Source organism: Sorex fumeus, unplaced genomic scaffold (assembly GCF_029834395.1).
Source record: "Sorex fumeus unplaced genomic scaffold, SorFum_2.1 ptg000054l, whole genome shotgun sequence".
Classification (NCBI taxonomy): domain Eukaryota; kingdom Metazoa; phylum Chordata; class Mammalia; order Eulipotyphla; family Soricidae; genus Sorex; species Sorex fumeus.
In genome coordinates, this window is record NW_026606111.1 from 40,078,460 (window position 1) to 40,093,374 (window position 14,915).

The 14,915-nt window shown below is 39.4% G+C and overlaps 1 protein-coding gene across 1 annotated transcript in view; it reads right to left on the minus strand.

Annotated features, from left to right (window-relative positions):
- TBC1D32 (TBC1 domain family member 32) overlaps positions 1 to 14,915 on the minus strand; it is a 332,745-nt gene that overhangs the window by 314,864 nt on the left and 2,966 nt on the right. Inside the window, exon 2 of the mRNA XM_056125154.1 lies at positions 358 to 519. Coding sequence (XP_055981129.1) covers positions 358 to 519 — 162 coding nt within the window. The remainder of the gene's footprint in view (positions 1 to 357; positions 520 to 14,915) is intronic.

The following is a 14,915-nucleotide window of genomic DNA, read 5'->3' on the forward strand; positions in this document are numbered from 1 at the left end:
CTAAACAATAATTGTGCATCTTCTATCGAAATAATCTATCTAGTCAAAGTAGATAGAGTATTAACTAGAACTCATCTGCCTCACAAAGAATTGAGAGGGGTGGGAGGTGGGGGTCTATTGGGGTTCGGGGTTAAAAATGAGTATTGGTAAAGGGAAATGTGTTTGGTATCTACATGACTGAGACCTAAACCCGAAAGCTCTGTAACTTTTCCCACAGTGATTCAATAAATAAATAAATTATAAAAAAAAAAAAAAAAAAAAGATTAAAAAAATAAAAATTAAATTAAAAAAAAAAAAAAAAAAAGGAGTTCGGTTAAAAGAAAATGTACTTCAAAGTATTAGTGTAGGCATACTCACTCTTTAGATTCCTGAGTCCTTTTAGTAACATGCTGTACAATTGTGTCATAGCCAGACTCTTCACCTTGTTTTTGATCAGATGTCCATTTTTCCATTTCTTCTTCAATCATAGACCCCAAGGTGCTGCATATATGCTGTCGAAGGTATTTCACAAATTCATAGCTGAAATAGAATTTTTGAAACAGAATTTTTGACATGTAATAAATATTAATTCATTCATTAATCGCACTCAAAAAAAAATAATCTTAGTTCAGAAAACCATGAAACATAAAGCAGATTTCTAAGATTAGTGATTCAATCCAAGTAATTGAGGTAACACAGAATTTCTCATTTATATGGAAAATTTGACAAAGATAAAAATAGTATTGATAGGAGTAGGATAAGAACGTAAATTTCAGAAGCAATCTAACTCTTTGCAGGTTAGGAAGCTTTTTATAACTCTTTTTATGTTTCTGTGTGATGTTAAAGCGTTAAAGATAGTAGTTGTTCAGGGTCTCCATATTTGCTTAAATTGACAAGGAAAACCAAATTATAATACAAAAATTATAAAAGAACTAATAAAAAAAAGAAATTCCAATCATAAGTTTTTTTCACACTCTGAAAAAAGCAACTGAACCTAAATCCACCTAATCAGTTCTTATCAGACTATATAAAGGTATCTCATATAATTCAGTACACTGACATTTTTCTTTTTATACTATTAGGTTGATGTAAAGGTAAAGGTAAAGGCCCTCCCGTTGATCGTCGATTTGCTCGAGCGGGCCCAGTAACGTCTCCATTGGAGACTTTGTTGTTACTGTGTCTGGCATATCGAATACTCTCGGTAGCTTGCCGGGCTCTCCGAGAGGGGCGGAGGAATTGAACTCGGGTCGGCCATGTTGGTCGCTTGTAAGGCGAACACGCCCTACCCGCTGTGCTATCGCTCCAGCCAGGTTGATGTTAACATTAAAATTAGCTTGCAAACTCAGGCAGTATAGCAGAAATGCATACAGACTCAGCATTTGGTTACCAGCACCGGGCCCCACAGGTGGGAAAAAGTGCCATCCCTCCACCTGTTCCCCCTGGCAGCTCAGTGGCTGCCATCTTCCAGAGGCCATTGGACAGTCAGGTTTGGGCCCACAGTGACAAAACACGTGGAGCCTCACAAGATGCGGGTAGAGCCAGCCCTTCCCTTCCTCACGCCAAAGAGACCCCCGAGTCACCACCCAAGAACGGTCTCTCTGGCTCCTGATCAAGCTGCTTAATGACCATGATCCCAGAGACTCTGAAACAAATCTCAGAACCCAGCAGCTTTTGGCAGAAATCCCTCCAGATTTAATTATTAACATTTCAGAATTCCAAACTCATATGCTATTCATAATCAACAATAGAAAACAAACTGTCTAATGTTGCCTTTTTGGCATATCTGACTGTTGGGGTAAAATCCCAAATAATAATGGTGGGCCTGGTGTCAAAATATTGAATGTAATCAAAGTAGAGAGAGAGTAATGTGGAAATCTACCACACAGGTGGGGGAGGGTGTGGTATGGGGTGGGGGGTTATACTGGGGTTTTTGGTGGTGGAAAATGTGCACGGGTGAAGGAATGGGTGTTTCATCATTGTATGACTGAGACTTACACCTGAAAGCTTTGTAACTGCTCTCACTGCTCTCAGTGATTCAATAAAAAACCTGATTTTTTTTTAAAAAAAGCAATAGAATTAGTATCATGAAGGCTAAAGTTTCTTGGGGCTCTGAAATGAAAAAGGTAACTAAGAATGGACCACCGGGGGCAGGGGGCAGAAATATAATACAGGGGTAAGGGATTTTCCTTGTATGCAGTCAACCCAGGTTCAATCTCTAGCACCGCATATGGTCCTCCAAGCACTGCCAGGAATGATCCCTGAGCACAGAATCAAGAGTAAACCCTGAGTACCACATACTACCCAAAACTCTCCCCCCTCAAAAAAAAAGTATGGTTGTAGTTGGAAACCTGTCTCATGAGCTAGGGGAGAAGGCAGTTGGAATAAAGACTAGATCACTAAATCAATGATGGTTAGAGGAATCGTTCGGGATGGGAGATGTGTGCTGAAAGTAGATAAAGGACCAAAATGATAACCTCTCAGTATCTGTACTGCAGACCATAACGCCCAAAAGTAGAGAGAGAGTATGGGGGAAACTGTCTACTATGGAGGCAGGGGGAGGGATGGAAAGGGGGGTATACTGGGGACATTGGCGGTGGAGAATGTGCACTGGTGGAGGGATGGGTGTTTGATCATTGTATGATTGAAACTCAAACATGAAATCTTGTAACTGTATCTCACAGTGATTCTACTAAAAATAGAAAAAAAATTAATGTATGAGTCTTTTTTTTTTCTATTGACACTATGTTTAAGCCTTTCTTGTGGGTAGGGCCCTTCTCAATGGTTCCATGGGCCACTGGATGAAACTGTCCAGTATTTGGGAGGTCATGTGGTGTCAAGGATCAAACGTGGCCCATGTGCATTCTAGGCATGTACTACAGTCCTGTGAGGTATCACTCTAGCCTCAACATTAAAGGCTTTAAATTTTATTTGTAATTGGAGTAATACTGGCTTATAAAAACTTTCAGTGTGAATTCATAGCTATATAAAAGCTTCACACACATGTGAAGGCCTAAGTAATTTCCTCTTTGCTGTATTATCTCATGGCACCTAGCATCTTGTCTTCAGTCCAGTATTCATTAAATGAAAGGATGGATTAGAATTACCTGAACATCTTATGAAAACACAGATTGCTGGGCTGGAGACACAGTACAATGGGTAGGGTGCTTGTCATATTTGTGGCCAGCCCAGTTCAATTCCTAGCACCACATATGGTCCCCCAAGCACTAAGAGTGATCTCTGAGCACAGAGCCAGGAGTAAGACCTGAGCACTGCTGGATGTGACCCAAAAGCAAACAAATAAACAAAACAAAAAAAAAAAGACTGCTTAGGTCCCACTTTTAGGACTTCTAATTCAATACAAAGTAGGTCCTACGAATGTACATTTCCAATGAGCTCCCAGGTGATGCTCATATCAACGCTGCTGGTCCCAGTAATATAATTTGAGAACCATCAATCTAACAGATTCTGTACTCATAGAACTTTTTCTCTTTTTTTTGTTTTTGGTTTGTCTGGGGTGTGGAGGGGGGGTCAAACATGCAGTGCTCAGGGCTTACACCTTAGATGTGTGCTTAGGGATCATTCCTGACAGAATTAAGGGGACTGTGGAGTCAATCAAAGCCTGGTCAGCTGCATGCAAAGCATGCACCCCACCCACTATATCCAGCACCTTCAGAGAGCTTATGTTTTTTTACTGAATCATGGTGAGATACACAATTACAAAGTTGTTCGGGATTGGGTTTCAGTTATATAATGTTCCAACACCCATCCCTTCACCAGTGTACATTTCCCACCACCAATGTCCCCAGTTTCCCTCCTTCCCTACTGCCACCTCCACCCACAACCTGCCTCTGTAGCAGATACTTTACTTCTCTCTCTCTGTCCCCCTCTCTCTCTCCCTCTCTGTCTCTGTCTGTCTCTGTCTGTCTCTCTCTTTCTCTCTGTCTCTCTCTCTCTTTCCCCTCTCTTGCCCTCTTCCTCTCTTCCTCCTTCCTTCCCTCTCTCCCTCCTTTTGGGCATTATGGTTTGCAATCAGGTACTAAAAGGTTATCACGTATACTCCTTTACCCCTTTACCACTTTTCAGAACTTAGTTCTTGTCCAGAGTGATCATTTCAAACTATCATTGTCATGGTGGTCTCTCTGTCCTGCCTCCCTCCTCACCCCACCAGCCCACCACTAGTGGCAAGCTTCCAGCCATGAACCAGACCTCCTGGCCCACTTCTCCTGTCCTTGGGTATTAGTTCTCTTCAGAGAGCTTTAAACTTCCCTCGTATTCTTAGAACCTCAATCATCATATTCCTAGTCAATGAAGCACTAATTACTTAAAATATTAGGAATACTTACTTATTGCTTATACTGAAAGTGTTAAAATGTATTTCATATTGTGATATTCTGCATTAACTTATTTTTAATAATAAGCTAAGAATTAATCCTAATAATAATAGTTATTAAGATTCTGATTTTCAGGAAACATAGTTTTTAAAATTCAGTAAAGTTGCTCCAGTACTATTAGCTGTCAGGCTGCCAAAATTACATGTCTTCTCTAGGCTTCAATTTTACCACCTGTAAAAAGGGTGAAATATCTAATTTAAAAATGCACTTACAGGCTGGAGCAATAGCACAGCACACAATGGGTAGGCCATTTGCCTTGCACACTGCTGACTGGGGTTCGATTTCCATCCCATATGGTCCCCTGAGCATCGCCAGGAGTAATTCCTGAGTGCATGAGCCAGGAGTAACCTCTGTGCATCGCTGGGTGTATGACTCAAAAAGAAAAAAAAAACACACATATTCTAGACTCTAGATAATAATATGTTAGCTGATCTTTTGTTTTGTTTTGTTTTATTTTTATTTTATTTTATTTTATTTTATTGGTGTTTGGGCCATACGCTGCAGTGCTAAGGGCTTATTCCTGGTTCTGTGCACAGGGATCATTCCTGATAGTACTCATAGAACAGTCCGTGGTGCGAGGGACTATACCAGAATCAATCAGCCGACATTCCAGGCAAACACTTTATTTCTGTATTATCACTCTGATCCTATCCACTACTTAACAACACAACTGATAAATGCAAATGAAATTATAACTAATACTCTATAAAAAATGTTTACATTTTCCATTGACATTTTATGTTCTGTTAGATCCCAATTGATCCAATAAGTATATTTTATTAATGATCTTCACATACACTCAAGAGCCCACATTTTCCCTTCCAATATCTTTGATGATATTTTAACAATTAGTATTGACCCTCTGCTTTATTAGTATTATCTTCTATGACTGAATAAGCTGCCTCCTGAAATAAGGTGTTTTCCAATTCCCCCAGATCTGATCTTCCTTCTCTCCCAAGCCATTTCCCTTCTCTGTTAGCACTGAAAAGATTCTTTATAAGCATAGTCATTTGCATTCAAAAGATTCTTTATAAGCATAGTCATGTGCCCTACATTATCATCTGCCTGGTTTCTGATTTCTAATACTAAATTTGTTTAGTTGGCATTTGATGGTTGGTTGTTTGGTTGTTTGGTTGGTTGGTTGGATGCTTTGGGGCAAGGGGTGAATGTGCACATCTAGCAGTTACTCATGATATACTGCTGGCACATGTAATACAGAGGATCAAACTAAGGGCTTCCATATACGCACTCCAGCCCTCTGAGTCATCTCCCAGACTAGATTTTTTCTAATTTTTGTATGCTTGATAACAGGACAAATTCACTTCTCAGTGTATCATCTGCAATACATTGTAAGGTAAAGGTAAGGTAAAGGCCCTCCCGTTGATCATCGATTTGCTCGAGCGGGCCCAGTAACGTCTCCATTGGAGACTTTGTTGTTACTGTGTCTGGCATATCGAATACTCTCGGTAGCTTGCCGGGCTCTCCGAAAGGGGCTAAGGAATCGAACTCGGGTCAGCCATGTTGGCCGCATGTAAGGCGAACGCCCTACCCGCTGTGCTATCGCTCCAGGCCCAGAAAAGGTAAATTATTTTTTAAAAAATTCTCCCATCCCAACATTGTAAAACAGTTAAATATAGATTTAATACTGGTTGAACATAAAAAACAGAACTGGGGAAGGAGTCACTTCTTATATTATCAGTATCTGTAAATTTGAACTTGCTTATAATTTAAAAACATCTATTTTTTATAAATAGTTTAATGTTAATTTTACTTAATACTTTCAGGTAATATTATGCTATAATTACTCTGCATTCACAACCTCTTATATTTCCTATATTTTCCTCTGAAAGAAAAGGTGGGTGTGAGCAAGAAAGAAAGGTAATTTTTTTTTTTTTGCAATGCTCAGGGGTTACTCCTGGCTCTGCACTCAGGAATTACTCCTGGCGGTGCTCAGGGAACCATATGGGATGCCAGGGATAGAACCTGGATTGGCCGCATGCAAGGCAAACGCCCTCCCCACTGGACTATCACTCCAGGCCCAGAAAAGGTAAATTATTTTTTAAAAAATTCTCCCATCCCAACTACCCACCACATGTCTGGCATTAACATAAATTTTCAGAATCCCCACACTTGACACCATGAAACAGTCTTTACTTCTCTTCTTCTGTAGCCCCTGCCCATCCATTCAATAACATCCATCTGGCTACCAACACTTTTCAACATTCCCTGCAGATCCTTTGGCTTCATCACTTTTACCAATCAGTGCAAAACCATGGTTACTACAGTAGCAGTCTTGCTTGTCTACTTACTCTTACTCATAACTTTCATATTTACCATAAATACTATAGCTATAATGGTCCTCAAAAATCACTTATTTCTTACTACAAAGAGCCATGTTACACATATAGTACCTCATCCTACATCATACACGAGATGCCTCAATAAATGTGTTGAATTTAAAACTAAGTATTGACTGCCTACTACCTTCCACGGTGGAAGAAAAATTTTCCTTGGCTTGCGATTTTGGTACTTAATAAATCAAGACCATTTATCAGGAACCATCACTTGACTGAAGTCATGTTTAATATCCTCAAAAAAAAACAATATTGAATTGAATATGAATAGTGACTATTGTGTTCTAGACTCTGTGCCTAGCATTTTACTAATATTGCTTTATTTACTATACAAGTTAAGTAAAGCAGTTGAGAGCATATTCAGGAAATTAAAGAGCCTGTCAAAACCACAATCTACTAAACCAAGTACACCTTAGTCCAAAATCCACATTCCCAGAGCCCAAAACTCTCCCAAAGGTAAAACTTCAAAAAATGTGTAATTAAGATACTTTGTAACAGTAATTAGGATGGGAAAAGGAGAAGCTGGAGAGACAGCACAGAGGGTAGGGTGCTTGCCTTGCACACAGCCAACCTGAATTGGATCCCAGGCTGCAAACCACGTAAGGTTCTGAGGTCCCCCAAAGAGTGATCTCTGAAGGCTGAGTCCAGAGTAAGACCTCAGCACTGCCAGGTGTGGCCCTCCCAAAAAGAAATAAAAATAAATTTAAAAAATGAAAACTTAGGAAAAGGGAAAGGATGTGGGGGTAGAGTGATAGAACAACAGGTAGTGATCCCCAGCATGCACACCATATGGTCCCCAAGCTCCTGCCAGGACCGATCCCTGAACTCAGAGTAAGAGTAAGCTGCTAAGCAATGATGGGAGTGACCCAAAAAAAAAAACTGAAAATATGAAAAGAAATTAATGTAACGTACATATTTTACCAATAAAAGCCCCAAATTGAATATAACTAGTTTTAATTTAGGAATATCTATTGCACTTTACATTTTTCAAATAATGTGAGTGGAAAATAAATTTAAATGTAGAATTTATTTCAAATATTTATTACTCATTGAATTTACATTTAAACATTTAATATCTATACTTAGTGTTTAGTGATTTCTAAACTTTAAGAATACAGGAGAGCCTGGCAAGCTACCGAGAGTATCTTGCCCGCACGGCAAGATAGAACAACAGGTAGTGATCCCCAGCATGCACACTGATTTTAATATTGGAACCTTGTTATGTAATCAAATTGAACTCTAGAACTGTATCAATAGCTGTGAATTTTGTCTACATTAAAATTAATTTTTAAAGATACTAAAAATATATGTATTTAATATCTGTGTGTGCTTTGCTATAAGAAACAAAAATGCAATTTGCCTAACAATAGCAGAAAAGAAATAAAATGCACACCCATTTTCAAGATACAGTCAAGAAAGTTAAAAGAATTTCATTCACGTGGCAGAAATGATAGCAGAATGCCTTGCATGAGGTCTACAAAAATCATCAAGGGCCAGAGAGAGGTTCAGCGAGGACCTGCTTTATAAGTGGGAGTTTCAGGTTCAATCCTGGAACTGCATGGTCCCCAAGTAACACCCAGAATGCCACCCCTCAAAAAGAGAGCATTAAAAAAAATTGAAAGGAACTTTTTGCTAGTTAGCATCAAAAAAAATAGTAAAATCTGTTCCTTGGGAGCTTGAACCACACACTTACTTATAATGACGTCATTTTTAGATCAAATATTTACAAGCACAGTAATACCTTACAGAATGCACTCAAAATATTTCAAGGTTTTAGTTCATCTTCAAATTAAATGAATCCATGGGTCCCCAAGAGAATCTTGCTTAACATAAAACTGTTCTTATTGAAGGAATCTCTTAGGAACGAAGGGGGCCTGAGCCCCCTACAATGTGAGAGCTGCTAGTGTGCCTCTCTTAGAATGCTCTCATCACTCACAGATGACTGGGAAAATCTACGTTTTCAATCCCAAATGAATGAGAAGAGTCACTCCCTTGATGAAAACAGACCCTTCTGCCACCGGAATAGTTACTAATAACCCAAGTCTTAAAATTCTCATTCCATTTAGAAACATGATCCTGGTGTTAAAATGCCAGAAAACTGGTTTGCTGGGTTTTTTTAATGTGTTATTTCCCATGTCTTTTAATATACCGTTTTAAAAGCAAGCTAAAGAAAGACTTCCACAGACAGACCAAATATGGCTTGCAGGACACTTGTAAAAATTTTCAGCCTCTAACTCCAAGCATTAAAAATTCAAATTCAAAATTCAAAAGTTACTATATACCATTAAAGATACTAATAAATCTGTGTTTAAATTTTCCTTTTGTTTGTTTTTGTTTTTGTTTTTGTTTGGGGACCAAACCCGGCAATGCTCAGGAGTTACTCCTGGCACTGTACTCAGCAACCATTCTTTGTTCAGAAGACTGTATGGGATGTCGGAGATTGAACCTGAGTCCACTGCATACAAAGAAAGTGCTCTCCCCACAGGATTATAACTCCAATCCCTTGTATTCAAATTTTCAATAAGACATATAAACTGGACCAAAGAGAGAGTACAGCAGGAAAAGCTCCTGAAGCACATATAATCCCCTGGACATCGTAAAACAGAACCAAAAGTGAGCCCAGAGCATATCCAGGTCTAGGACAAGAAAAAAAGAGAAATATATATAAAACTTCCCTCAAAAATCTATATATTCTTAGTAATTTATTTTAAAAGATCCCTAATAAGATTTGTCAGTTTTGATATAATTTTGGTCATTCCTTTTCAATGTTTTTAGCCGACCTCTCTGCATTAACATTTTCAGACTTAACGTATTTTAATTGTACCAGACAAATCAATACTATACTACTAGAGAAATAACATACTTTTGACTGTCATGAATTACAAAATTCCCATTTCCACTTATTCCAATTGTAACTGAAATCTATTAATATTTTGTTCAATTTTAATTTTCCTAATAACAGCATCAATAATTTTAAACTATGTTTTATACCAAGATTAAATAAATGTAGGAGCTGGAGAGACAGTACAGAAATTAAAGTGCTTGACTTGCACTCAGCTGACCCAAGTTTCATCTCTGGCACCACATATATAGATCTCTGAGGGTCACCAGGAGAGATCCCTGAGCACAGAGTCAGGAGTAAAACCCGAACACTGCTATTAATGGCCAAAAACAAAAAAAAAAAACTGGGGTTGGAGTATAGTACATCCAGAAGGGCGCTCACCTTGCACATGGTCAACTGGGGTTCTATCCCTAGCACCCCATATAATCCCCTGAGCCCACCAGGAGTGATCTCTGAGTTCAGAGTAAGGAATAAGCCCTGAGCACCATCAGGTATGGCCCAAAAACTAAAAAAAATTTTTAAAAATAAAAAATAAAAAGATTTTATTATATTTTTAGAAAACTATGAATCAATTAGCTTCATCTTAACATCTAAATCTTACACTGACCAATCCAATCTTGCAGCTTTAAATAAAACATCTGACTGATAAAACTTCTGTTTCCTACTACTTAACGGTAATAATAATACTAATTAAACTTACTAGCATGTACTTTGTTATTAAATATGCTATAAATATATGTATATATTTGGTTGGCACATATTTGACTAAATTTGTCATCTAAAAAGTAAATCATTATGAGGAAAAATTAAAGTTGGTTTAAATGATACTATTACCAAATGAATGCAAAAATATTTTTCTAAGTATTCCTTGGAAATACGAACAGTAAATCCTCAGAGGACAGATGTTTGCTACTGAGAAAAAAAGTGTTGACATCACCACATCTGAGAAGCAGCTCAATTAAAACACACAACAATGTGCTTAATCATTTTGCTTTACTACTGATGAATATGAAATTTTTCACGTCTACGCTGAAAATTTTTACAAAGTTGAGTAAAAGAAATTTACTTTTCTTATTCTTTACTGTCCAGTTTTATTATCCTAGATTTTTCAGCAGATGATTCTTTCATGACACACTTGACATGTTCAAAATATACCAAAGATTGTGATAACATAAGGACATAAAAAATATAGTACAAGTTTGCTTCAGAAAATAACCTCTTAGAATTTAAATAAGCCAGAACTTTTTCAATAATATAGGAGATGGAGATATGGTGCTGCCAGCAGGTCAATCTATACCTGTGAGGCAAGTACATCAGCAGCCACCATTAGACTTTCAGATACCCCAAAATTGCTGCTGTCCCCAAAACCTTGGGGCAAAGTTTACCAAGAAAGTAAACGGCCAAAAGTTAGGTATGTGGGAGACACACCTACAAACCATCTCCGGCTCAGCTATACACACCTACAAACCATCTCCGGCATGGCCTCTCCGGTTCCTGATTGAACTGCTTAACAGCCATGATCCCAGAGACTCAGAAACGAATCTCGGAACCCAAAGGCTTTTGGCAGAAATGCATCCTGTTCCTGCAGTAGGTTACTGGGGCTGGGCCACTCCAGGTGGGAATAGGTTTTGTGCCTTGGCCTGTTCCCCCTGGAGGTCCGGTGAACGCCATCCTCCAGAGGCCACTGGACAGTCAGGTTTGGGCCTGCAGTGACGAGACACGCGGGGCCTCACCAGATGGGAGTGGAACCAGCCCTTTCCTCCCCATCCCAACGAGACTCCGACTCCCCGCCCACAAATGACCTCTCTGGCTCCTGATCAAGCTAATTAATGGCCATGAACCCAGAGGCTCAGAAACAAATCTCGAAACCCAGTGGCTTTTGGCATAAATGCACCTGGACCACATACAAGGTGGCCACCGCCTCAGAGCTTATTGGAAAGCCAGGTATGAGACGGCAGTGACAGGACAACTGCAGTCTCATGGGAAGGGGGATGGTACCGGCTCGTCCTTCACGCCCTACCGAGGTCACGAGTTTCCCCCCACGAGCGGCTCTCTAACACGGCTATGGCTCCAGAGGCAAAAGGACTTAATCCAAAACCCAGCAGCTTGCGGCAGAAAAGTGAATGGACCATGCCTTAAACTATGGTGCCATGCCTCCCCAGGAGAGAAAGGGTGTTGCTCCCTTCCTCCTCCCCCCCCCCCCCCCCCAGCAGCAAGGTGGTCGCCGCCTCAGAACTTATAGGAAATCCAGGTATGGGCCGGCAGTGACAGGGCAACTGCAGTCTCATAGGAAGGGGGGCCGGTACCAGCTCATCCTGCACGCTCTACTGAGGTCATGAGTTGCCCCCCACAAGCTGCTCTCCAGCACAGCCATAACACCAGACGCACAGAAACCAATCTCATAATTATCTGGCTCTTTGCAGAAATCCAAAATAGTGCGGCCGCTACTGCGGCCACGTGACATTATATGATTCTCATAACCAGCTATAGAAAACAAAGTACTTCACAATGCCTTTTCAGCAATTCTGATTGTTAGGGGGAAATTCTAAACAAAAATGGTGCATCTTTTGTCGAAATAATGAATGTAATCAATGTAGAGAAGAGTTAAGTAGAAATCATCTGCCTCACAGGCATTGGGAGGAGTGGGAAGGGGGTATATTTGGGTTATTGGTGGTGAAAAATGAGTACTGGTGAAGGAAAGGATCATTGTATGACTGAGACTTAAACCTGAAAGCTTTGTAACTTTTCCCACACTGATTCAATAAATAAATATAAGAAGAAAAAATAAAATAATATAGGGGGAAAAATCAGTAACAAAATGTCTTTTAAAATACTTTGCTAATGTAAGTTTTTCAAAGTAACTTATGTAAGTTATGAATTATAATATTTATATTTACAATTCTTAAAATGTATTTCAGAATCATACAATTTATTATATGACAAAGTTAATTTACTAGAGCATTGGGTAAAAAAGGCTATGTTTAAAAAGAATGAGCATTTTATATCACCTACACTTTTTATATTGCAGAAAATCTTCTAGGTCATTAAAACTAGTTAAATAGCAATGTATTTGCTAATTATACACACATATATAATTCGTAGTCATTTCTCAAAACACAAAGTTATCACTCTAATGTACATTTTCTTTGTTATCAGGTTTTCCTTCTGATAAATGAATTCAGTTCAATAAACCTATATGAGTTCAATAAGCAAATCAAAAATATATTAGATGAAAGGGCTACAAATATGAGGGTCTGCATTAGAAATTATTAAAATCATGAACATTACTATTAAGTATCAAAAAAGAAATTAGGGGCCAGACACGATACAGCAAAGAAAATGCTAGTCTTGCATGCAGCAGAACCAGATTTGATCCCCGGGACCACATTAGGAGTAATTCCTGAGCACAGAGCCAGGAGTAAATCCTCTAAAGCCAGCTGTAGCCCAAAAACTTCCCACCCTCAACAAAAAAAGAGAAAAGAAAAGATACACAATATAGCTTCCACTGAAATGCAAGTTTTGTTTTGTTTCTTTGGGGGGTGGGGAAGAGTTCTCCAACCTAACAGCACACCAATATCACCTAAAGAGCCTTTTCAAAAACAGCAAGACGCAGTCTTTCTCACTGCCCCTCTGTGTCAAATTTTATAGTAAGACCTACATATCAGTAGCACTGTAGCACTGTCCTCCAGTTGTTCATCGATTTGCTTGAGCGGGCACCAGTAACGTCTCTATAGTGAGACTTGTTGTTACTGTGTTTGGCATACTGAATACGTAACAGGTAGCTTGCCAGGCTTTGCTGTGCGGGCGAGATACTCTCGGTAGCTTGCTGGACTCTTCGAGAGGGGCAGAGGGGCAAAGGAATTGAACTGGGGTCACCCAGGTCGGCCGTGTGCAAGCAAATGCCCTACCCACTGTGCTATCGCTCCAGCCCTACATATCAGTACTTTTTAAACTTGCCACAAATGACTCCAGCATAACCTAGGTTGAAAATCAGTTCAGTTTGTTCTACGGGGTCCATCAAAGGCAAAACTATACACAACACACACAGGCATACCAAAGCAATGTTCTCTTCCCTACGTCTCACCCCCCACACACACACACACTCACACGCACGCACGCATGCACACACGTGTGAGGAAAGGAAAGTTTGGGTGTTTCAGAGAATGAGTGTAGTTTAAGATAGATGTAAAAGAATTTAAATAAAGCAGATACTTCGGGGGTATGGGGTAGGAGGTACAAAGGGACACATACTTGTCTTGCACACAGCTGACCCCAGTTCTATCCCCAGCACTTCATGTGGACCCCCCAAGACCTGTCAGGAGTGACCCTGAAGCACAGGGCCAGGGGTAAGCCCTGAGAACCACAGGTTGTGGCCCAAAAACAAACAAAGCAGATAGTTTAGTACAGCTACTTCATGGGACAAATTCAGAAAGGGCTATATTTATCCTACAACACGGTTTCATCACTAATGCCTACACACCTCCTCCAACTTTAATTTGTATTACAAAACTTCCATCATTTGTGGACTCAGTTTTCTTGACAATTATTTTCCTACAAAAAGGCCATTATCTATGGATACCCTCTGCCTATAAGCCAATACAGTGAGATTTTCCTACCTAAAACAAGACAACATTTGGCAAATTTAAGGAACCAGTATCTTGCCTTTGAAGAGGGAAAGACATTAATCCTGAAGTATGAAACATTTCAGGACGCAGAAACAACATTCATGGAGAATTGGGTCAATGAGAAAAAGACTATGTCATATAAATGCAATGATAGAACAGGGAAAAAATAAACAGATGCCTCGGCTAACTGACCTTAAAAGATCGTATCCAATTCTAATATTACAAACTGGCATGAAACTGTCACAGCAAGCACCTTTTTCTCTCCCACTCTGCTTAGGTAGAGAGTTTCTTCTTCCTAAGACACAGATCAGGCTTCTGAAGCTATACATGATTTCACCTTCTATGCTTTCTTTGGTGGCCATTCTAAGTGGTACACAGGCTTACTTTTGGCTCTCAGTTCAGAGTTCTTTCCTTGTTCTCAGGGGATCACATGAAGTGAGAATCATCAAATTTAGGGTGGTTGTGTGAAAACCCCCTTTGCCACTTTACCATCTCTTCAACCCCAACTAGGCTCTTAAGACTACAAAATATTTCAACTACTTTGGGGGCAATAAATCTTATTTTTTCTTTTTATATGCAGGAGTACTGCTATTTAGTCAGCCACTGATTAGCTGACTGAATTGTGCATGAACTCCACCTAAATCTTATTTTTAAGATGAGAAACTGGTTAGAACTTTGAATGTGTCTTTCTGATAGGAAGGCCACAAATAAATCTCCATAGTAA